At 43.1% G+C, this 25,069-nt stretch overlaps 1 protein-coding gene across 1 annotated transcript in view; it reads right to left on the bottom strand.

Moving 5' to 3' along the window:
- The window catches only part of FAM120B (family with sequence similarity 120B), a 92,003-nt gene that overhangs the window by 4,909 nt on the left and 62,025 nt on the right, over positions 1-25,069 (bottom strand). Inside the window, exons 7-10 of the mRNA XM_054987765.1 lie at positions 15,009-15,215; positions 12,909-13,021; positions 10,627-10,784; positions 105-165 (exon numbers count right to left, since the gene is read on the bottom strand). Coding sequence (XP_054843740.1) covers positions 105-165; positions 10,627-10,784; positions 12,909-13,021; positions 15,009-15,215 — 539 coding nt within the window. The remainder of the gene's footprint in view (positions 1-104; positions 166-10,626; positions 10,785-12,908; positions 13,022-15,008; positions 15,216-25,069) is intronic.

Raw genomic sequence — 25,069 nt, 5'->3', positions numbered from 1 at the left:
CTATAAAGACAGACACTCAAACGCTCTCATTCTTTTCATTTTTTTATTTAAATAATGTACTCAGTTTATATTTCTTCCCACTAATCTCTGCAGTAGATATTTACCGAGAAGCAAACTGGAATCTTTGCCCCCTTAGAGGTCGACGGCTTGACCTGTATCCAGGACCTGGGGAAAATATTGGGTTTTTAGTGTTCAGAGAACAGGAAAAAATAAAACCACTTTTATATAGTATTTCAGAAATTATCCATGTATTTTGAAAGCACGGTCTGTCTCTTTCAGCCACTGCTACAATTTCTTTACTATTTTTGTTTCACATGTATCCTACAAGGTTTACCAAAAGTCACAACACATCCCAGGGATATGATGAAAAGGGTAGGATGGGAAACTGGAAGTATGGGCACGGATTTTGCATTAGCAGATGGTTATAAACAAACATCTGATCCATGATCTGATGAAATGATCCTCATGCTTAGGCACCCACAGGGCAAGGAAGGAACAGACACAACATACAATAAAAAACAGTGTTGCACTTACCTATAACTGTTGTTCATTGAGGTCTTCTGTGCAGGCGCACATGGAACTGTGCATGCGCAGGCCTGCTGATTCCAGAGGTTTTCTAGCTAAAACTTCCAGCAGGGGGCACTCCTGCCTCCCAGAGTGCCTGTGCAGCTAATTTACTGCCGAAATAGCCCTAGGATAGGCAGGGCGTCTCCTGCTACTCCCAGTCCTCTTTTGCCACCGTACTCTCCAATGTCAAGAAGAGCACTAGCAGGGAGGGAGGGAGGTTATGTGTGCCTGCACAGAAGACCTCAATGAACAACAGCTACAGGTAAGTGCAACACTGTTTTTCATCTTCGGTCTTCTGTGCAGTCCCACATGGGAGTTTAACAAGCTAATTACCTGGGTGGTGGAGCTTGCTTCTGTTCACAGGAAGATTGACTGGAGCACGGCTGTACCCACTGCGGTCTCCCTTCTGTCTAAGACGTGCTTGACGAACATGTTGGCCGATGACCACATTACTGCACAGCAGATGTCTAGTATTAGGACTCCCTTCAAGAGGGCTGCAGAAGATGCCTGCGACCTGGTGGAATATGCGTGGACTTCCAAAGGACAAGGTAGGTTAGTGGTATCGTAGCAGGATTTGATGGCTTGGACCACCCACTTGGCTATGGTTTGCGGACTCGCTTTTCTCCCCTAATTAGGGCCCACAAAACAAATAAAAAGTTGAGAGTCTACACTAAAGGGTATAGTTCTGTCCAGGTAGAAAAGAAGTGCCCTCCTAACATCCAGTGTATGTAGGGAATGTTCAGCAGGGGTGTACTGGTCTTTAAAGAAAACAGGTAGGACTATTTCCTGTGACATATGAAACCTGGAAGCAACCTTGGATAAAAACTCTAGTTTGGTCCGTAGTACCACCTTTTCTGAGTGAATCTTAAGGAAAGGCAGTTCACTACTGAGCACAGCTAGTTCACTGACCCTCCTAACTGATGTGAGTGCCACAAAGAGGGCTACCTTGAAAGACAAGTACCGCAGCTGGCAAGTGGCCAAAGATTCAAAGGGCTTACTTATCAGTTTTGTGAGGATCACATTCAGGGACCACTGTGGTACAATTCTATGCACAGTTGGAAACATATTGTTAAGTCCCTTCATAAATATTTTGGATGTAACATGTGAAAAAGGGGCATGAAAGGCTGATATCACAGCCAGATAAACTTTAACAGATGAGTTCGACACTGTATGTTATTCCAAAATAATTATATTAAGAGATGGTTGTTGTGGGTTTTCCGGGCTGTATTGCCGTGGTCTTGGCATTCAGAGGTGCTACACCTCTGAAGATGCCAGCCACAGCTGCTGGCGAAACGTCAGGAACTACAATGCCAAGACCACGGCAATATAGCCCGGAAAACCCACAACAACCATCGTTCTCCGGTCGTGAAAGCCTTCGACAATATATTAAGAGACTTGGAAAGAAATTAAAAGGGATATGCTAAGATGGGATAAAATTCAATTATCGCTGTTGAGAAGAATAGCAACAATTAAAATGAATGTCTTACCTAGAATGTTATTCCTATTTCAGACAATTCCTGTATTGACAACAGAGGCACCATTTAAGCCGTGGCAGAAGGATATATCGAGATTTATATGGCAAGGCAAAAGACCAAGGGTTAAATTTAAGGTTCTACAGGATGCAAAAGAAAAGAGGAGGTTTGGACCTCCCAGATTTGAGATTACATTTTGTGGCTAACTGTTTGGTTTGGATGAAGGAATGGACACTGCTAAAAAAATAGAAGATTACTGGACCTGGAAGGGCATGATCTAAAATTTGGGTGGCATGGGTATCTATGGTATGACAAAGTTAAAGCCGAGTTTAATAATCATTATGTAAGACGTGCAACCCTGAGAGTATGGAATAAGTACAAACTTGGGTTTTGTTCGGAAATACCTCTCTGGCTGTCATCGCAAGAAGCTCATTTTAGAAGGGAAATGATTAGTCCACCTAAATGGTTAACTTATCAGGATTTATTGGAATTCTCTCAGGACCAAGTTAAAATTAAATCAAGAGACGACTTAGCAGCAGAAGGGCATGCCTGTCAGTGGTTTCCATATATGCAAATTTTGGAGAGATTCAAACTAGACAAGAGTCATTATGACTTTGAGAAATCTAAAACTGAATTTGAAATAGCCCTTTGTACAAATGATGAACATGTTATTTCTAAAATGTATAAACTTTTGTTGAGGTTTGAGATGGAGGAAGAGCAAGTAAAAGAATGTATGATTAATTGGGCGAAAAATTGTGGACATGATATATTAATGGAGCAAGGGGAAAATATTTGAAAAAGAGGGCTGAAATTTACATTAAGCTCCAGTATTAATTTTTTTTTTTTTACAAAATGATGTATCGTTGGTATATGACTCCTGAAAAATTGGCTAGAATGTATAAGGGGGCGTCAAATGTATGTTGGAAATGTGCTAAACAAGAAGGGACATTTTTTCATACGTGGTGGACATGTAAGAAAGCAAAGAGTTTTTGGTTACAGATACAATAATCGATTCAGAAGATTTTGAAGATTAAATTTCAGCTGAAACCAGAGACTTTTCTGTTGGGAATAATGGACAGCCAGTTGGAAAAGAGTTTTAGAACACTGTTCTTATACTTTATTACAGCAGCAAGAGTACTTTATGCACAAAAGTGGAAAACTACAACATTGCCTACAGTGGAGGAATGGTTGACAAACGTTTTGGAGTTTGCTTTAATGGCAAAACTTACTGCATTAATTAGAGAAAGGACATTAGTTAACTTCTTGACTGAATGGAAACCGTTAATAGACTTTTTGCATGAAACGGATAACAAGGATTTGATGACATCTGGATTTATGGATTAAGAAACATGAACAATAGAAAAAAGAGGGGTTTTGTGATTAACTTAGAATAAGTGGGACTGTAGAAATTATATATAATTGTTGCGGAGAAAATCGGAACTCAACTTGTAGTGTAATTTAGGGGTTTTTGTTTTCTTTTTTCTTTTCCTCTTAATTTTATAGATATATGTATTGTTAGTGTACAACTCCTGTTGCTATGTTTAGAATTGTGTTTTTTCTTGTTCTCTATGTTTGTTGTTTATTGTGTTGTGGTGTGTAGTTTAAAGTTTAAATAAAGAATTTTTTTTAACAAGTAACAGATGAGTTCGAATCATCCCTCTGTTTTAATTCTAACAGGCATTCTACAACCTTACTCAGTGGACAGTCTACAGGACCCAGGCCATGTCCTGACCTGGTGCCCAGAGAACAAATTTGTCCCATTTAATCTTCTAGGAATGTTTGGTGGAGAGATGCCTAGCATTTAAAATCACCTGGGCTACACCTTCTGACAACGTCTCCATGGCAGGATCAGCCATGTGGTCAGTCTGAGTCTCTCTATCCCATGATGAAAGACCCCGTTCCATGACAAGAGGTCCAGTTCTGGAGGTAAGCGGTGAATCTAGCCTCAGCAGCCCGTGGAACCAGGGTTGTCTCAGACAGTAGCATGAATAGAAATAGACTTGTGAATAGAAATGTGGAAATATGTGTCCTTGAGGTCAAGGACCGCAAACCAACAATTGGGGGCAATGAGAACCATGACAGTGTGGAGAGTAGTCATACGAAATTTACGAGCTGTGACAAAAGTGTTTAAATTTCTCAAATCTAGAATGGGCCTGTTACCCCCATCCTTCTTCTCAACCAGGAAAAATCTGGAGTAGAACCTGAACCTAGATTCTCCCTCCTGTAGGAGTTGTAAAGCACCTTTCTCTAGTAAGGCGTTCAACTCAGCCCTTAACTGGGGACACGACTGCGAATCTGAAGGATTAGGAAGAACCAAACTTGGGCAACTTTCAAATTCAATTTTATAACCAGAATAAATGATCTGTAACACCCAAACATCTGAGGTAATATGCTGCCAAGCGTGGAAGAAATCATGCAGCCGTTCCCCAAAAACAGGGGCCTGTTCCTGGCCTAGTCAGAACTGTTTAGCCATAGAGGCCTGATCCTTGTTTTGTTGGGATTGAGATCTCTCTCTCTGATTCTGCCTCCTTCTGGAGAAACCATCCTGACCACCCTGGAACTGGTGGTGGGAAGGATATGAGTATCCCTGGTAAGGTTGGTATCTCTGAGATCTCCCCCTGAAAGGGGGTTGCTGGTACTGGGCATATCCCCCTTGTTATGCAGGGGGAAGGACCCCATATGAGCGAGCTGTCAGCCGGTCCTTGTGCTTTTGGGACAGTTATTCATCCTTCTTCTCAGAAAAAAGCATTTCCCCTTCAAACGGGAGACCCTCCATCCTGTTCCGAGTCTTAGCTGGCAGAGCTGTGGCACGTAACCATGCATGCCTCCTTAGGATGACTGCGGAAGCCATTGTCCTGACTGAGGTATCAGCAGCCTTTCTGCCTGCATTTATCTGGTGGTGGGCTAGACAGATAGCCTCCTCTTGTAGCACCCTCGCCAAGAGCCATTGTTCCTCTGGAAGCTTATCTAAGAAGGCCGCAATCTTATTCCATAGGGCTAGCTGGTATGCCCTCACCATGGTAGCATAGTTGGCAATTTTAATGTTCAAAGCTGCCGATGAATAGATCTTGCGTCCCAAGACGTCCAGCTTTTTGCCCTCCTTGTCAGAAGGGGTGGCAAATGGGCCCTGGCGTTGCCTGGACTGCAACTCTTCAGTCACCAGAGAAGATGGTGGCAGGTGTGTAGCCAGATAGGGACAAGAATCATCTTTGGTCTTATACAGACCTTCCACCTTTTTCATCGTGGCAGTAAGCGATGCAGGCTTTTGATAAAGAGCTGCGATCATCTCTACGAACCCTTCGATGACAGGAAACGCCATGTTCACAGTCGAGCTGGAGTAAATGTTCTGGAGGATCTTGTCCTTCGACTTTGGCTTGGTGGTGGAGATGTTAACCTCCAGCACCTTGGCCATCCAGATCAGCTGCTTGGTGTACGAGCAGAAGTCATCCATTGAAGACACTTTGCCCAATTCTCCCACCATTTCATCTGGTGTTTCAGATGATGGGGATGAACTATGGTGCTCCCAATATCGCTCTGGTTCCAGGTCTGAACCTAGTAACTAGTAGGCCATGCGAGAGCTGGAGAAAGAGTGGAGTCTCCTTGATGGCAAAGGTGATGGCTCCCTGGAGACTACTCCAGTGCAGTAATAGCATCCTAGGTCAACCTCACCATAAGGATCGGAGAGGTACCACTCCACCTTCTCAAAATATCGTTCCCTCGCAGGTGAGCGTTTGGAGGTGTTATGACCTTTACTTTCTCTAGGGTAGATTTTGCCTTTCATCTTAACCTTACACCCTCTGGGTAGATTGCTGCCACCAGGAATATTTTATTCCAAGATACTTGATTTAAATGTACCCTTTGGTAACGTGCCTAAGCATCAGGCTCCTTCATGGTTCTATGTGGCCCTGAGGATAAGAATGGGATATAGCAATGACAGCTACTCTGGGATACAACAAAAACAAAATAAACTTTTATTTTTTTCAAGAAGCGTATCGGTTTCATAAAAGTAGTTCTCGGTTCTTAAAGTTACTTCCTATAAACTCATTCACACAAATCTCTTCTAAGGCTTCACACACAGCCTCTTTCTCTGACTCAATATTTTTCTCACAGACGTGCTTAAAGTTACTCAGGCTGCACACAGCTTGCCTGCTTTCCTCTGACCATTATTCACAGAAATATTAAACCTGCTCAGGCAGCATACAACTGGCCTCTCTTTCCCTGACTGAGTGTTCTTTCACAAACATGCTCAGTTCAGGTTCCATACAGGTTATATTTCTCTCATAAATACTTCAACATACTCAGGCAGCACACAGCTAGCCTGCTTTCTTCTGTCTAAAACTTTTCTCTCCGCCCTCAGTCTAAACTGCATTCACTCCGCCCACACTCTCAGTCATCAACTAATCATATCGCTCACTCATCCCTCTCTTTCACCCCCCACTCTTCACCTATTTCGCCAAGCATTTAAAGATACATGCACACATTTACTTGAAATCATTACAGGAGGGATGCTTCTTCTGGGGCAGCTCCCCCTCCTCTTCAGAAGAGATAATGGACTGTGGTCTGGATCAAGACGATGGGGACCCTGACCAAAGAGAGGGTGTGCGAGGGTGTGCAATACCACCATGTCTTCTCTAGTGGAGTGTCCTCTGAGGTGCTGCCAGAATGACCCTTAGAGGAGTGTTTGGTTTTCTTTGTGAGTTTCCTGGGAGGTTCCTCCTCCGAGCATGATACACCCTTCAGATCCGATCTGGCCTTCTGTGGAACTGAGGAAGCCGTTGACTCTCTCGACTCTGAGTGGCGAGTCCCTGTCAGATCCGGAGCTGGAGATTGGAGATCTGGGGTGGGATGGTCTTGGCTCGGGCCCGCTAGAACCGCCTTGGGTGAAGCAGAAGGCGCTCTGCTCCAAGGCATTTTTGACCCCAACAAGGTGGCTTTCGGAATTGATGATGGTCTCGGAGTTGAGGGCGGTCCCGGTTCTGATGGCACGGCCTCTCCAGCAGCCGCTGGTTCTTTCGCCACGGGTGTGGGTATCTCCATGGCCTTAGCCCGTAACGCCACCTTTAGTCGACTAGACCTATCAGAACAGGCCTTCAGGGTGAATTTTTGGCAATGCTTGCAACTTCGTAGCTGGTTACCTTTGCCGAGACACATCAGGCAGAGGGAGTGACCGTCAGTCTTGGTCATTTTTGCGTTGCATTTAACACATTGCTTAAAGAGCGCTTTTCAGACATTTTTCTCTAATGAAAGAGCCATGAACGAGAACAAGTAGAAAGTACTTATCTCTGACGACAAGCTAGAACCTCTCAGCACGGTGGCAAAAGAGGAACTGAAGATAGTACGGGACACCTTGCCTATCCTAGAGCTATTTCAGCGGGAAAGTAGCCACACAGGTGCTCTGGGAGGCAGGAGCACTCCCTGCTGGAAGTTTTAGCTAGAAAACCTCCACAATTGGCAGGCCTGCACATGCGCAGTCCCATGTGGAACTGTACAGAAGACCAAAGATGAAGCTAACGTTTTACACTCAGAAACTACTCTTGATTTCAATGGCCTTAGACTGGAGTAACTCTGCTTAGGATTTCACTGTAAGCCCCTTTCTACATGTTAGTAATCATAACCAAATGTTTGGACACTTTTCTCTTTAGAACCTAAAGAAATTTGTACTATTGTATAGAACCTAAAGAAATTCATACAATGTGTACTATTGTATTGCTTGTATACAGTAATACAAATGATGGGGAAAAGTATGATATGGATTAGCAATATTCAGAAGGATTTGAATGTGACAGTGGTAGTTAGGTCTCTTCATCTTATTCATATTCTGCCTTTCTTACAAAAGTGGTATTCAAAGAGTTACCCTCATTTTGATTCCCAAAAGACTAGTTAGGCTGAGATATAGTCAAAGCTCCTAGACAGTATCATCCCAGCACCATAACAAATTAATTTACCATCCAGCAGCAAGCTTTGGGGGTGCCTTCTTATGTGATCATACTGTAACAACTCTTATAATTTTCCTTCCCCTTTAAAAAAGTTCAACAAGCTGCTGTAAAGAAATTCTAACCAAGATTTTCACTGGTGTGCCTTGATTAGTTCCAATAAGTTGAAGAGTTCAACAACCACATAATATAATAGGGAGCAGACAACTCACATATTTGCTTCTGCAATTTGTCTCTACACATAAATTCTGAACCGCTGCCTCAAAATGACACAAAAGAAGTATGTGAAAAGAGGAATAAATGATTTATTTAATACTGCTATAGAATTCAGATCAATTGGGAGAAAATGCAGAAGGAAAGTTAAAGATCCTAAAGTCCTGAAGTTTTAGATATTCATACCCTAACAGAAATCATCATTATCCAACACTCAGGGCTGATTCAGGGCCAGATCAAGGGGGGGCAGGAGGGGTAGTCTACCCCCAGCACCACCAGGGAGGGGGCACAGGGAGCAGCTGCCAGCTGCCGGGAGCGTGCGGGTGGCAGTGCAGGCAGCCTCCCAGCCCCCCATGCTGCCTTTTGCCTGCCTCGCAGGACAGGGGGCGGCTGGCTTGCCGTGCCCCCCCCATCCTGCAGAGCAGCCAAAAGGTAGCGCGGGGGGCTGTGAGGCCGCCCGCTCCATTTGCCTGCCCCGCAGGATAGGGGGCGGCTGGCCCCGTCCTGTGGGGAGGCGAATGGCATGGGCAGCTTCCCAGCCCTGCACGCTGCCTCTGCCTACGCTGCCCTGCGTGATGATGTCACAGAAGTGACATCATCATGCAGCGCCAGGAGCGCGCACGCGCACTGTGCGCGCACAAGGAGTCAGACTAAGGTTGCCCTGGGCACAGGCAACCCTAGATCTGACCCTGGGCGGGTTCACCTACCCCCAAACATGTGAAAACTACAGTAAGCCTGACCATACAACAACTCTCATTTTGTGCTTAGCCACGTGTGAAGCAGCCACTGCCTATATTGTCGAAAACAGCCACTACCTGTTTTCCACTAGCAATCTACTTATGTTTGGGCTTAAATGTATGTTCAAACAAAAAATGACCAGCATGCATTTGTGAAGTGTGGAAAGAGATATGACAGCTGGTCATGCTCGCTTGTTGAGGGTAAGAATAAATATTAGACAACCAAGTAAGCTTGCACTTTTCAAAGACTGCCCAAACCTAAAGCAAAATTACTTGGTGGGAATTGACTAGTTGCCAACCTCCAGGTGGGGTGTGGCGATCTCCTGGTATGACAACTGATCTCCAGACAACAGTTCCCCTGGCTGCTTTGGAGGATGGACTCTTTGTTGTTATACCCTGCTGAGGTCCCTTCCCTCCTCAAACCCCACCCTCCTAATGTTCCATACCCAACTCTCCAGGAATCTCCAACACTCCAGTACTCTGACTGAGGGAGCAAAAGCTGCATAACTTTCTTCTTTCCTGGACAATAGGCATCGTGGGAATTTATCAAGTTTCTTCTGAGTCCTCTCAGCTAGCTGCCTGCCTCCATAACTTTCTCCCCCCCCATTGAAGGGGGCAAATAATGCCCCCAGGAGCCATTTCAGCTCAGGAAAACAGCTTGGGGGGGGGAGCTGAGGTCCCTCCTCCCCGCATGCTGAGGTATTGATCCAAATTGGGCCCTGAAGCACTTTGGGAAGTAAGTTCCCTGCATGTGGCTGTAAGGAATCAAGTTGGGTTGGAGAAAAACTGACCTGACTCTTGGCCAAATATATTAGGTTAGTTGGCCCTGAGCGAGGGGATGAGCAATGTTCCCTGCTCTGGGGTTCCCAGAATGGGAGGATGCAGCATAGACTCTTCTCTTGTTAGGTTCACTTGTTATAGTCCTTTTCAACTCTGGAAAAGGCTTGGCCTGCTCCTATAATCTGTGCTGTTATAATCCTTCTAAATTATCCAAGAACTGGTCCTACACACAGATAGAATACTTGGTTAGAGAAACATTTGTTTAAAATGGCCAAGCAAACTTTTGTTGGTACAGCTGATAAATTAACAGATGCTGGAAGCTTGATCTTTACAAGAGAACTAATATAGGGCTGCCAAACTGTGGTGGGGAGATGGAGGAAAATTACACACAATTAAGTGTGATATTTTAATGGTCTCATTGAAACACTGAATAAAACTCAGGCCTGAAAGAGAAAAAGGCTTTCTTGCAATTGTAAGCTCCCTTTCAAGTATGTCCAAGAACCATTAAATAAAGATCTGGCTCAAAAGCTCAATCACGTTTTTCTGAATTGAGAACAAATTGGAATCTAAAACTACAAGCAATAGCACTGACATGCCAGTGACATTCCTTGAGAATTCAACACATAACAAATGCAGAAAGCTTCAGCTTGAACAAGAAAATCTGATATATTTGTGCAAGGCCAGTTTAGAATGAAAATTGATAGTTTATTATAATGTGATTATGTATTTCCCTTGCAACTACCCTTATTTAGTTGTTAGAAATATTTATATCCTATACTTCTGAATCTGCCTGAGCTATCAATCTATCAATATGAATATGTATGTTTTTAAAAAGTCAGAGGATAAATGGTAATACATAGCTAAGACTGTGAAGCATTATGCATCTACGAATTGTGTGTGTGTGTGTGGAGGGGAGGCAGTTACCAGGAATTTGGAATCCAGATGAATATGCAGGTGGCTGGGAGCCTCTCCATGGGCATCCCTGGTTTGGGTGACGATACAGATGAGAATGAATTCTGTCTGGGTTCTGAAAGTGAGATGCCCCTCCTCTTTCTCTTCTCTCTGAAAAAGAACGTATTCTGCTTGATGTTGAAAATAAAAATGTGATCTTAAGTTCTCATTTCAGTTTCACAGAAACTGGTTATATACAAATTATTTTGTGCGTGTGAGTGCCGTCAATTCACAACCAATTTATGGTGACCCCAGCCAAGGGCTTTCACGGCAAGTGAGAAGCAGCGATGTTTTGCCATTGCCTTCCTCTGTAGAGCAACCCCACTCTTCTCATCCAAGCACTGACTGGAACTGACCCTGCTTAGCTTCCATGATCCAATGAGATCAGGCTGTATCATACTGTTCCACCACCCACAAATTGTTTTATAAAGTTCACAAAACCGCTGCTGTTCTGCACTGCATGTAATGGAAATGTACTTAATCCAAACAAGATGGACGTGATGCTGGTTGGGAAGCCAGAATGTTTGGCTGGTGTTGATTCACCAGCAGTAGATGGGGTTAAGTTTGCTATGGTAGATCAAGTTGAGAGCTTGGGGGTGCTTCTGGACCCAGCCCTGTTAAAGGTTAAACAGGTGGGTGCTGTTGCTAAGAGTGCCTTCTTCCAATTACATCTAGCTCTGAAGTTGGCCCCTGACTTACATCCTACTGAACTGGCTATGCTGATCCAGGCTGTTGTAATCTCCAGATTGCAATACTGTAATGCAATTTAGTTTGGGCTGCCTTTGAAGATAAAGAACATAAGAGAAGCCATGTTGGATCAGGCCAATGGCCCATCCAGTCCAACACTCTGTGTCACACAGTGGCCAAAAACCAGGTGTCCTCAGGAGGTCTGCCAGTGGGGAAAGGACACTAGAAGCCCTCCCATTGATTGCCCCCCCCAACACCAAGAATATAGAGCATCATTGACTTAGATAGAGAATTCCATCTATACCTTGTGGCTAATAGCCACTGATGGACCTCTGCTCCATATGTTTATCCAATCCCCTCTTGAAACTGTCTATGCTTGAAGCTGCCACCACCTCCTTTGGCAGTGAATTCCATGTGTTAATCACCCTTTGGGCGAAGAAGTACTTCCTTTTATCCATTCTAACCCGACTGCTTAGCAATTTCATTGAGTGCCCACGAGCTCTTGTATTGTGAAAAAGGGAGAAAAATACTTCTTTCTCTACCTTCTCTATCCCATGCATAATCTTGTAAACCTCTATCATGTCACCCCTCAGTCGTCGTTTCTCCAAGCTAAAGAGCCCCAAGGGCTTTAACCTTTCTTCATAGGGGAAGTGTTCCATCCCTTTAATCATTCTAGTTGCCCTTTTCTGCACTTTTTCCAGTGCTATAATATCTTTTTTGAGGTGTGGTGACCAGAATTGTACACAGTATTCCAAATGAGGACATAGCATTGATTTATACAGGGGCATTATGATACTAGCTGATTTGTTTTCAATTCCCTTCCTAATAATCCCCAGCATAGTGTTGGCCTTTTTTATTGCCGTCGCACACTGTATCGACATTTTCAGTGAGTTATCTACCATGACTCCAAGATCTCTCTCTTGGTCAGTCTCCGCCAGTTTGGACCCCATCATTGTGTATTTAAATTTGGGATGTTTTGGAAGTTCCAATTGGTACAAAATGCAGCAGCGACACTCCTCTGTGGGGTCAACCACTCAGAGCACATAACTCAAGTGTTAGACCAACAGCACTAGCTACCCATTTGCTTTCAGGCCCAATTCAAAGATTTGGTTATTTGGCCTGCCATGGCCTCATACTTATCAAATCACATCTCCCAGCATAATCTTCTGTATCAGTAATGTACTTCCGACAGCCTCCCCTTGACTGTCCATACAGCTACAGCAAGATCAGGGGCCTTTTCTTTGATGGGCCTAGTTCTTTGGAATGGCCTGCCAGAATGGGGAAGGAGGGTGTCTTCCCCTGCTACGTTTAGGAGGGCACACAAGGCAATGGTATTCCAGAGAGCATTGGGTGGAGGGTGAATTTTTTGTCAGTAGATTTGCTTTGCTTGTCCTAGGTGTTCTAACTCTTTTAAGTCTGAATGCTTTGAAATTGGTAAATTGTGTACTTTAATCTGCATTAATTTTGTTTATTGGATTATGATTTACGTCTTTGCAACTTTCTTGCTACATTGTTTGCTCCAAGATACTGTCCACGGAATAGATTTATTGGAAGAAATAACATGTTACTTGCCTGGCATAAAACTGTCGTCTCTCCGTCTGCTCTGGATTTTTCTACCTTTTGCTGAGCATACTTTGCAAATAAGGGACATCAAGTTATTAAACTTTGAAAACCAAGATTCCTGCAGATAGGAGACAATGATAACAATTGTAAATTCATTCACTTTTTGAGACCAGCCCCAATGAAATGCTTTATTTCTATTAAATTCATACCAAACCATGGATTACACTAATCATAGTTCAGAATCCAAACCACAGTTTGAGTTTACAGACATATAGATTAATCTTAATTCAGCGTTACTTATCTGCTTTTATTTCCCATCTCCTCAGCACTCCTATTCCAAGAGTACAGGAATCTCCAGAGGCAAAAACTGATCTGCTGATATCATGCCAAAGAAACTGCTATAGCTTTACTTTACACTAACTGAAAAGAAACTAGTAAGAATAGATTGGCTCCTAAATATTGGTAGCAAAGTGAAGCCTGTGGTACATAGCAGCAACAGCCCACAAAGCTCCCTGAAATTCTATTCCCCCTCACGAAAGGGGGAAATTGGCAAATCCAGGGGATAGTGTCCCTCAGCTGGATCTGGATCCAGACGCAATCAGGGAGTTAGACTTTCTCCCCTTACAGGTTCTTTAGAATTAGAGCCAGGATAATAAGGAACTTCAGTCCATTCTCACTTCCTTCTGCTCTCTGAGAGTTCAGATGCTTCAGACCAAAGGCAGTAGTACTGTGCCTTCAATGACAGCCAGGCAGGTGACTGTTGCTGATGTGCTCTTTCAGGCTGTACTTACTTAAGATTTTTTTCTCTCGGCACTTTTTATAATTTCTGCTAATAGTTTCCAGTCTGTTCTCCTTTTCACAATTTCCCCAAGTTTCTTCTTTCTCTGCTAACAACCTGTCCTTATACTGGTCAAAGTGAAAATTCCACTGCATCACCACCATACTCATCACCAATTACCTATTTCCTCAGGAACTGTACAGGTTTATGCTACTTATTATGCTTGAGAAATTAAAAACCACTTTGTCTTGGCAAAATACATTTCTGTCACATTATACATCCTGGGCACCCGCCAGGACAAAACCAAAGAAAGGCCTTTAAAACAATTATCAAGAGAACAGCTCACGCTGGAGCTGCCTAGGCCCTGGCTCCCTCCTAGAGAAGCGTTTTGATGGTGTGCAAAGGGTGGCATCACATAACTTCCAGCTGCTAGAAAACCACAAGCAGCATGAACCCCCCCCCCCCCGAATATGTTCTGATAGTCCACATAGTATGGCATTGTCAAGACTCTGCTCTTCGTCCACAATGGGCACCAACACTACTTGTTCTTACAAACTTTCTGGCCTGGGAAATCCTGAATCAAATTACACTTTTCAATGACATCCAAATGCAGGCACCTGGGTAAACTGCAGCTTGCTTGATCCCCACAAACTATTATTCTAAATTCCAGTTAAATGACAATTTAGAATTACAGTTTGTAGGGAGGAAACAATCTTCAGTTTGTCCACGTGCCTGCATTCAAACGTCACAGCAAGTTGTAATCTGACAGTTTCCCAAACCAGACAACTTCCAATCACGTTCCATGAACAAGGAAAGGTGGGATTACTGTGTTCATGCCTATCAAAGGCAAACAGATTTCTGAATGAGGCCTATAACTTTGTCTAGAAAAAAAGACAAAGGAACTTTAAACTTTTTAAAATTTATTCACCTCAAATAAAAATAAATTTAAAAGCCTTTAATCTAGGGTTTTATCCTGAAAAGAACCTTTCATCTATGGCCTTATCCTCTCCATACTCTTCTCTGACTATGAACTTCAACAAAAGAAGGAAGCATAGTAGTTTAACATCAGAAACTTCTACTTTTCTTCATAATTAAGGTGACCACCTCTGTATTTTGTTTATTACTAGAGAAGTGGAAACAATAACAAGTGGTTGCTATCTTCAATTTTACAAGGTGCTTTATTGCTGCTAGAAAACGAGAGCAGGAAAACTGTGGGAGATTGTGCAGGATATGTAAGGCCACTGGAGAAATAAATAAATAAAATAGCTTGTACAAATGTAGTTTTTCAGATAAGAATGTTTCTGAAAAAACAAGCTTTGGTACTTACGTTGCCTTCCAAAAGCTTATGTGAAGGCCATCCTCTGTGGGCCTGCTGGTATTTCTCTTGTAAGAGTTTCCCATCAAATATATGCCATGGCATTAAATCTTCTGCTCTGAAGGGGAAACCACAGGCTGTGTTGCATTTAATCAACAAAGAGAGGCCACGGATGAAGAGAGAACCAAGTTGTACAGCTCTCGAATCAACTTGGGCAAGCTGTTAACATAAACACAAAATGACAGAGACCAGCCTTCATTTGTACTTAACATAGTTTCACAAACATAGAGGCAGCAGAAGAACATTCTTCAATTTTACATTTTTATTTCTGTCCCCCAACTGCAAGTAGATGGGGAAAAAATTCTAAAGAGGCAATAAAAAGATCCCAAGGTAATTTTTTTAAATTAGGTCTAAACAAAATATTATAAAGTGTATCTTATTATACCAGCAATGTTAATGAATTATATGAAACCAAATAATGTAGTGACTTCATATTCCCATTTTGAGAGGAAGAATTTATCAGAGATGTGGTTAATTTGTCTTGTTGACTTCTTCCATCTTTCAGAGGAATGGCAACCATTGTTACTCTCTACATAATAACAGTCCATTTTATTCTTACATTTCTTCTAGGAGGACAGGAAAAATAGATTTGGAATGTATCACATAGACACAATGACACTGACCAAACTCCACATGACAGAATTCAGAGGATGTCACTGCTAGTCAGGCCTGTATTCAGAATTTTGTGGTGGGAGGAGAGCCGAAGGAAGCATTGCTAAAAGTGGTGTACTAATATGTAAGAGCAAAAACAGGTTATTTAATAAAATAATTTTAAATGATTACATTATTTGAATAACTACGTTCTGGTTATTCATCCCAGTGTTTTGTACCGAGAACACTGAAAGCAGGGGCGCAGGTTTATGTCTTACTGAGAATCTGAGTGCAATGTCTGCATGTATTCCTCATACATCTATCAGTATGTTTACAGAAAAATTGAAACTGAAAAAATAGCCTGGCATGTTCTTGAGTGCCAGCCCCTCACAGCCCTGCCCCCCCATTTGCTGGCGATGACCCAAGTTCTAGTTCAACTTACCAACTATATCAAACATGTGCGACGTTGAGAATATGCCCAGTGCATTGTTGCTTGATTGGTAAAGGGCTATGCCAGCTGCTGTAACCTTTCTGGGGAATATAACAAGAAATCAAAGACCCAGGGAAAGGGGGTGACAGTGGTGGAGGAGATGGGGCGATCCAACCATCAAGACACTTTGGCATGTATGCTTTCCAAAGAAGCCAGAAACAAAACCCTCTGCCTATGGCACTATGAAAACTAGAACACTATGCCACCTGGCAACTCTTGCTGTGAGGTGTGCATGTTCTGGCTTTGATGGATGACTTAATTACTAATGATTAATTTTACATGCCACTTTTAGGCACTCCAACAGTGCAGATTCAGTGATGCTTCTGGTCTTGCTTTTTATAGCCAAAATAACTTTCTGCTTTTGGGGGTGGGGCTTTATGTATTTATTTGAAAAACAATTATTCTAGGTACCATATGGTAAGTTCAGATTGGCTGTTTGTGACTAGACAAGCAGTCCATAATTTAATTTTAAAACAGCACCTTTGTTCTTTATATACATAGCCTTTCAGGAGAGGCAGTGGTAATAGGACCTGAGCTTTAAATCCATAAATGGGATATATATTCACATTTTAACTTGCTTCTTTGAGGTGGTGCTGTATGGCAGGGGGGCTGCGTGTGAACGACAGATCCATGTTAGTGAAACCCATCATATGAGTTTTTCCTCTGGGACAGAAATCTTCAGGAGTTGATTTCATGGGAAAGGCCCTTGCGACTGGCCCTCAAACTGTTTGTGGATTTGCTCACAGTTGCCAGCATAGCTACAGCTGTACTGAACAAGGAAAAATCTCGCTTACCATTAGACTAAGTGATATTTTAGCTTCTTAAAGATCGCTGCTGAAATTATGTTCCTCTTTGTCTCATCAAGAAAACAAGTGGGGGCAGCATCTGCCAGCATGGAAAGAGAGGATCTGGGCAGGATTAGCATCTTCTGAACTGGCCTGTCCCTTGCTCTAGCAGCCTTTGTGCAGGCAGTGCTTCCAGAGCTTCTGGGGCTCACTCTCCTCCCTTCCATTCCATCATCGGAATCCCAGTTTTCCCTTGATCAAAAAATCCACAAAAAATAGCGGAGATTACTGTGATTATGGTAATTGCACGAACAGGGTATTTGATACAATTTACTACTTTTTCTGGATTTGTTTTCTGCTAAACCACTTGAATAAAGCTACCTATTATATTTTAATATCATAAGAATTGATGTTCTCAGACCAATGCATAATATAGCCCTCATTTTCAGGATTTTTTTCCTCAGTCCCCTACTTTAGTGCTGAAGTGGGAATATACAAAGATACAGCTATTCCCTGTATGACATGTATTTTGTGTGCTTTTTGCTTCTCAGTAAAGTATAATTACAAGTTTTTATTTATTTATTTTATTATTTTGATTTATAAACCGCCCATCCTCAGGGGCTCCGAGCGATGAACAACAGTTAAAATCAATAATAACAAGAAAACAATAGTTCTAAAATCAACATACAATAAGCAATAATAAAATAAATTAACCAGGTACATTAAAGTGCAATGGTGGAGAGAACCCCCCCCCCATAAATATATTTATCTTCTCTTACATGATTTCTCTATCTCTCTCTTTACTGGCCTGAATTACTGGTATACTACAAAATATAACAGCACACACAATCTTCAAATTAAGTATAAAGAAAATAGATTAGTTTTCTAGCTGTAATCATACAACAGTCATAAAACAATGTTTAAAGCCAATGAAGTAAGTTCCTGACTAATTCAAGCAATTGGCACTCATGCCAAACTATTGCAATTGTATCGTAAAACTGGTTTATTTCCTAAATAAACCCATTTGTTTAAAATTGGTTTGAATTTAATAATGAAACCATTTCATCATACTTCATATTACGATCACTTCAGTTTACTCAAGAGCTAGTCACGTTCATTCGTATGTTGATAAGAATAGGGGGTCTCTCTTTTATAACAACAACAACAACATTCAATTTACATACCACCCTTCAGGACAACTTAACGCCCACTCAGAGCAGTTTACAAAGTATGCTATTATTATCCCCACAATAAAACATCCTGTGAGGGGGTTGGGGCTGAGAGAGCTCCTAGAAGCTGTGACTCACCCAAGGTCACCCAGCTGGCTTCAAGTGGAGGAGTGGGGAATCAAACCTGGCTCTCCAGATTAGAGTCCCACGCTCTTTAACCACTACACCGAACTGGCTCTATGACAGTTCTCGCTCCATCCTGACCCCCTCTAGCAAGACCTGCCCAAGGATCCAAATATAAGTGACTAATCTCCCAACTGCATGTTCATCAAATATGCAGAACCATTCTTCAAGAGCATTAAAACACCTGAACACTGCCTCCCCGTCTCGCACATTTTCAAAGTCTTCCCTTCAGAAATTATTAATATAAACAGAAATTATAATGTAATCTAGCTCATTTGGAAACTGATGCTCCCAAGTAGTACATATGTTGGTTTATTTCTTAAGCGCAACTTGTTTCATTTCCAAATGATAAATAAATATCATTAGTGTGAAGAATAGCAAAGAGCCATCTACTCCTACCCATAATAGGAACAATGTGTCAACAAGAAAGATCTAGGAGTCAAATAACACATAGGTAGTAATGAAGGTACCAGAAGTGACCTTCCAGGCTGGATAAAGGTAAATGTAGTCTCCTGTGCAAGCACCAAGTCATTACTGACCCATGGGGGGATATCACATCATGACGATTTCTTGGCAGACTTTTTGTTATAGAGTGGCTTGCCATTGCCTTCCCTAATCATCTACATTTTATCCCCAGGAAACTCATTTTATAAACCTTGAAAGGCTGGAAGGCTGAGTCAACCTTGAGCTGGCTACTTGAATCTGGCTTCCACCAGGATCAAACTCAGGTCATGGGCAGAGCTTGGATTGCAGTACTCCAACTTACCACTGTGTGCCATGGGGCTCTGTATCTAAGGTTTTAGACACCATCCTAGCATGGTCGACACAGCAATGGATACATATTGCAGAGTTCTAGCTTTAAATCCTTAAAACAATAAGAAAGCTAATGAAAGACTTTGGACCAGCCTCTGTCTTTCAACCTAACCTACACTATAGAAGAAGAAAATACATATCCTGCCCTGAGCACCTTAGTATAGAAATGGCAACATAACAAATGTGATTGAAAGAGAGAAATTGGATGGATTTGCTGCCATCAGTGCATTATTTCTGGACAAGGAATGTAGCCAACATTATGGTGACAAATGGCAATTCTAAATAATCTGAGGAGTGCTGTTCATTTGCTATAAGCAGTTTGATTAATCAAGGCCAACTTAGAATTATTTCACTTTGCACATTATTGGCAAAGGACACCAACATATTTAAAGAGCTATTTTCTTCCTGGTGAGTCTGTTTACTAATGATGGCAACAGCTGACTTGAACTCAGGCAGCTGCAATATTGGGAAAAACTTACCTATAACTGTTGTTCATTGAGGTCTTCTGTATAGGCACACATGGGACTGTTCATACACAGGCCTGCTGATCAGTTGGTTCAGCAGCTTACAATTCCTCTAGGGGGTATTTGCCCCTTCTCAGAGTGCATGTGCAGCTTGTTTCCTGTTGAAACAGCCCACAATCTGGGAGGAGTGCCGCTCCCAACCCTCAGTTTCTCCTTAGCTACCAGACTCTCCAGGTAAATAGTGAAGAGCACACAGTTGAGTAAGAGGGAGGGTATGCACAGAAGACCTCAATGAACAACAGTTACAGGTAAGTGCAACACTGTTTTCATTTTCAGACTTCTGTGCAGTCCCACACGGGAGATTAACAAGCCATTTACCTATGGAGGAAGCATGCACTCTTCATTGGAACAGTGTTTGTAGGACCAGTTGACCCATGGCTGCTTTCCTCCTATTATGTATATCTAGAGAGTAATGTTTGACAAAAGTATCAGCTGATGTCCATGTTGCAGCTTTACAGATGTCTTGCAGGGGAACACCTTTGAGAAGGACTGCTGAAGACACCTATGACCTGGTAGAATCGGCATGGAATTCCAGTGGACAAGCTAAGTCAGTTTGGTCATAGCACATCCTAATAGCCGGAACTACCCATCAGATAATGGTCTGAGAAGTTGTCTTTTATTCTTATTTGGGCCTGCATAACAAACAAAAAATTGGACATCTGACCTGAAAGGTGCTGTATGGTCTAGGTAAAAGAGTATAGTTCTCCTCATATCCAATGTATGGAGTGTCCTCTCTATCTCGGACATAGGAGAAGGGAAAAAGGAAGGATTAAGTCTGTAGAAGGGTCCATGTCCTGATTGTTCGGAGGGTGGCAACAGACCATAGGATGTCACAGTCTGCTGGTCTTTCCACTTTTAGGAAAGGTACTTGTCTATTATTGCAAAGAACAATGTCTTGCCTTCAAAAGGTAGATCTTTTATCTTGTTTCTTGTTTCAACAGGTAAAGTAGTGGACAGGAGCCATGCATGCCTCTTAAGAACTACAGCCAAAGCTAAGCCCTGGTGGAAGACTTGGCCATGTCCCTTCTAGTATTAATCTGTTGCGTAGAGAGTCTGATTGCCTACTCTTGGATCACCTTAACAAGGACCCTCTGGTCCTCTAGCAGATGGCCGTTATATGCTGCCATTCTGTTCCACAAAAATATTTGGTAAGCCCCCATAATCACTGCATAATTTGCAATCTTTAGGTTGAGAGCAGCCAATTTAGTAGATGGGCTACTGGCAGCTGATAGTGACCGTTCCCATAATGTGGCCTTGAGCCTGGTGGCTCTTTTCACTTGGGCCTTAGGAGTGAAGCTCTGGCAGTGTTTGCAAGAGCTTACATTGTGACCCTCTTCCAAACAGACAAGCCAAAGAGAGTGCCTGTCCGTATTAGCCATTTTTGTATTGCACTGAGTGAATTTTTTAAATAGTGCCTTTTCAACCATTCTGACCATCTCTCTATCTTCTCTCACTGACCAGGTGAAAAAGAGGCATGGCTGGAGGAATGCTGCGAAGAACCTCTCTAACCAGCAATAAAAGAGGAACTGAGGGTTGGGGGAGTAGCTCATCCCAGAGTGTGGGCAGTGTTGGCAGGAAACAAGCAGCGCATGTGCTCTGGAAGAGGACAGACGCCCCCTAGAGGAATTTTAAGCTGTGACCTTCCAATCGATAGGTCTGTGCATGCTCAGTCCCATGTGGGAAAGCACAGAAAATGAACTGTAGCTTGTTAATAAATCATAGTTTAGATGCTACCTTGACAAGTGGGTAAACTTAGATGGCATTAATTAGCTTTATACAGGAGATGAAGGTTCTGCCCATCTTCTTGATTTTCTGGAATGCAAAATGCCATTTATTTTGAAAACAAACTTAAGATAAATTTTAAAAAGACCACAGCTTAAACTAAGCCCTTCCTGCTTAGTCAAGGTGGAAGCAAATGTAGTGCAGCACAAAAGAGAAAGGTTTTGCCCAACTAAGGTATCCACTGAGAGCACGTAACTAGAATAACCAGTTCTTAGATGTCCCTAAAGCTTCATGGTAAATATTTAACAGTAAACAGTTCAGCAGTTTAGGGTTTATATACTCAAAAAGTTTATTTGCTGTGTTTCAGAAGCAGATTTGTGTAAAGTGATACTTCTGTTGAACAAAACTGGTATTTACTGTAAGCCAAAGCTCTAGAGTGAACCTAAACAAAGATCCCAATATCACTTTACATTTCTGTGTTCTACTGAAAAGAACCTGAAAATCAAAACAAAATGAGAAACTCACTACAGATAGAGCCACGTCTGTTAATCAAACCTAAGCCAGTTAAATTTACTTCTACCATTCAAAAGGGGCATGCCCACATAGCAGTTTCCTATATTCCTGATTCAATCCTGCACCAGAAAAAGATTGCAAAAGGAAGGAGTCAGTCATTTAAGTTACACAACTTGCTATGTGGACTAGCTGATGGCTAGCTTGGGCCAGAATCACTGTGATCATGTGCCTGATTGGATATGCTCCACTATGCATTCCATCCACTAAATGAGAACTGTGTGACATGGCTTTAGGGCCAATTCCCTAACATCTGAGATGTTGTTCCCACCAATATCTCTTGCAATTTATAATCCCAGCTTCTCAGTATTCTACCAGGGCCCAAAAGATGCTGAGGAATGCTATGATGGTTCTTCCACTGGGTTGTTTTCTTTCATGCCATTCAGTTAACAACTGCATGCTCCTCCTGCACAAGGACTCTTCTCCAACACAAGAGGCTCTTCTACAAGTGGAATTGCCACTTGTGTTGCACTAAAGGAAGATATTGCCATTAGCTGAGTGAAGTGGGCGAATACAACCCACCGTGTAGGAAAAAAACAAACCAACAGTGGAACTGAGCATTTCACTAACTGTATTCAAATATATTTTAATTGTTAGCTTCTTTGAGCCAACTGGGTGGACAAGCAAGGGATCACTTAAACAAATTCCTTTTAATGATTTACGTTCAGGAACCGAAGTACAAAATATACATGTACCCCATGAAGAGCGCTAAGGCAGTGTGTAGTGTACAATACAAACCTCATCTCTGCCATGAACTCACACCAGTCTCTCTTGGTTTCAGCTCCCTGTCTGCAATATGAGGATAATAACATTAACCTAATGTACAGGATTGCCAGGTCTCCCCAGCAACCAGTGGGGTAGGGGGGGAGGGCAACGCTTACTGGAACTTCTATGGGTGTGCATACTCCCAGCCAGCACACGATAACATCACTTCCAGAAGTAAGATAATTGCGCTGGCTCCAGGAGTGTTCCTGCACTTTGCAATTCTTTAAGAACTGGATGCAATTCTTTAAGAATTGGATTAAGGATGTCACGGCTAGCGCAATCACATCACTTCTGGAAGTGACATCATCATGCTTGCTGGGTGTGTGTTTGTTCAGGTTGCCTTCCGGTGATGGTATAAATAAGGCCAACTATAACTATTGTAAAGGGATAAACAAGAATTAATGAAGTAAATAAATAAATAAAAATTGAATATGCAAATCTAACACCAAAAGATAAAATGCATATAGTTTCTTAGGGCCAAGCTACACATGACGAATGACACTTGAACGGCAAGTGGATTGAGTGGAGGGCAAGTGAACAGGGAGAAATACACTTGCTGTTCAAGTGTCATTCGTCATGTGTAGCTTGGCCCTTAGCCTTCTTGGATTCCAAATTTTTAAAAAATTAGTTTTTGTAGTAACGTAACAAATATACATTGTAAAGTGGTTTTATTCTGGAAATGAAGGAAGCAAATGTTTGCTGGAACAGGGTACTACTGATTACATATTAATTATACAATGAAAATGTCTGAACTTGTAGAAAAAGTACAGACCCTAGCAACAGTAATGTGCAGTGCAATCCTAAGCCTCATCTCCCCACCATTATGTGGGCACCCATGGAACCCTGGCACCGCTCAATCACTCCCAAAGGACTTTCACAAGCATACAACGCTGGCATGGCAAGTTCAGCCAAGCACAGCAAGAAGAGACTGCTCCCTAGTTGTCCTGGCAACATGAGTAGAATCCACCAATTGCAGAGCAGCTGCAGTTGACAGCGCCGTGTGTGGAAGGGAAAGGTGCAGCCACTCCGCTGGCTGGGTCACGTTTGCAGTCACCAGCTGCCAATGCTACTCCACCACCCTGCAGAGAGCAGGTGCACAGGGCAGAAAGACTCCCGCAATCGGGCTTACCGCACCCCAACAGAGCGGCCTGCCTTGACATGATCCCTGCCCTGGGGGAGGGGGGGTGTTACACTGAAGGTGCAGACAGAACACCTGCCCACTTACTCACCCAACCTCCATTTCTGATAAGGGCCAGGCTGGCAGCTGAAGGACCTCTTGCTTACATGGCCCCCCATTCCGCCTCCATCCTGAGAAACATGCACCTCTCACCCTGGAAAAGTAAGGCCAGAAAGGCAGCGGGGCTTGGCAATGGTTGTACCCACAGTCCCTGTCATCCAGGATCAGTCCCCCTCCCCCGCCAAAAGTCTTGGAGAGGCAGCTCCTTTAGAGACAAGAGGGGTGGTGGTGGTTCTGAAACAAATGATGAGAATGCCCATGGAAAACAACAGGAGAGGCGAGAAGGCCCATTGGATATGATGGGGGGGCACAAATGACCATTGACTTGTACTGGCCCCACTGAAATACATTACTGCATCAAAAAGATGCAAGAACAATACAGGGTGAACTCCGAGAGTTGTGCTTTGGTACTGGGATGATGGCCACCCGAGAGGAATAATGGCCCCTGGGACCACAGAAACTGCTCTGGGGGCCAACATCCTATCCCTCCCTCTGCAAACAGCAAGTGAGTGGTCTGGTCATGCAGGGGAGGAGCTCCAGAGATCTGGGGAAGTCGCTCCGCATCCCCCCCATCCCGGCATCAACCTCACCCACCCCAACTCGTGCATGCAGTGGTCTTCTGCTTGGCTTATCAGATACCAGCACCTCTGTGGAGGATGAGAGTCCTCCGTGGGCCCCCCTCCGCCAGACACACACAGGCAACATTCCAAGTTCCACTCTGCTACCTGCAGTGAATTTGAAGGGAAAAGGCAGGGAGGGAAGCTAAGTGAGGCTGGAGCCTCTAAGAAGCCACTGAAGACCTGCTCTTTTGGCAGCAGAGCCACATGGCGCCTCTTTGGGGCCACTCCATGCTTACCAGCCCAGAGCCAGAGACCATCCTCCAGGATTTGTGAAAGGGCAGCCCTACAGGGAAGTGAGGGAGGGAGCTACTATCAAGGAGGGAGTAATTGTTTTCAATACAGCCTTTATTGAACTGCCGAAGGTGAAGAGGATATCTGGACACGTGTTACCAACTTCCCTCTCTCAGGAAGAGACCTATGCCTGTTTACAAAGCAGTTGGAGTCAGGAGAGTCATTCCTCGTGCTGGTTTTTCAGGAGCAAGGTTGAGTCACAGGCTGCCTGGAGAACCACTCTTGGGGCTGGGCTGGAAAGGCAGTTGAGAAG

The sequence above is a fragment of the Eublepharis macularius genome, chromosome 1, assembly GCF_028583425.1.
Source record: "Eublepharis macularius isolate TG4126 chromosome 1, MPM_Emac_v1.0, whole genome shotgun sequence".
Taxonomy (NCBI): domain Eukaryota; kingdom Metazoa; phylum Chordata; class Lepidosauria; order Squamata; family Eublepharidae; genus Eublepharis; species Eublepharis macularius.
The sequence above is the reverse complement of the archived record's forward strand: the minus strand, read 5'-3'. Positions and strand labels throughout refer to the sequence as shown.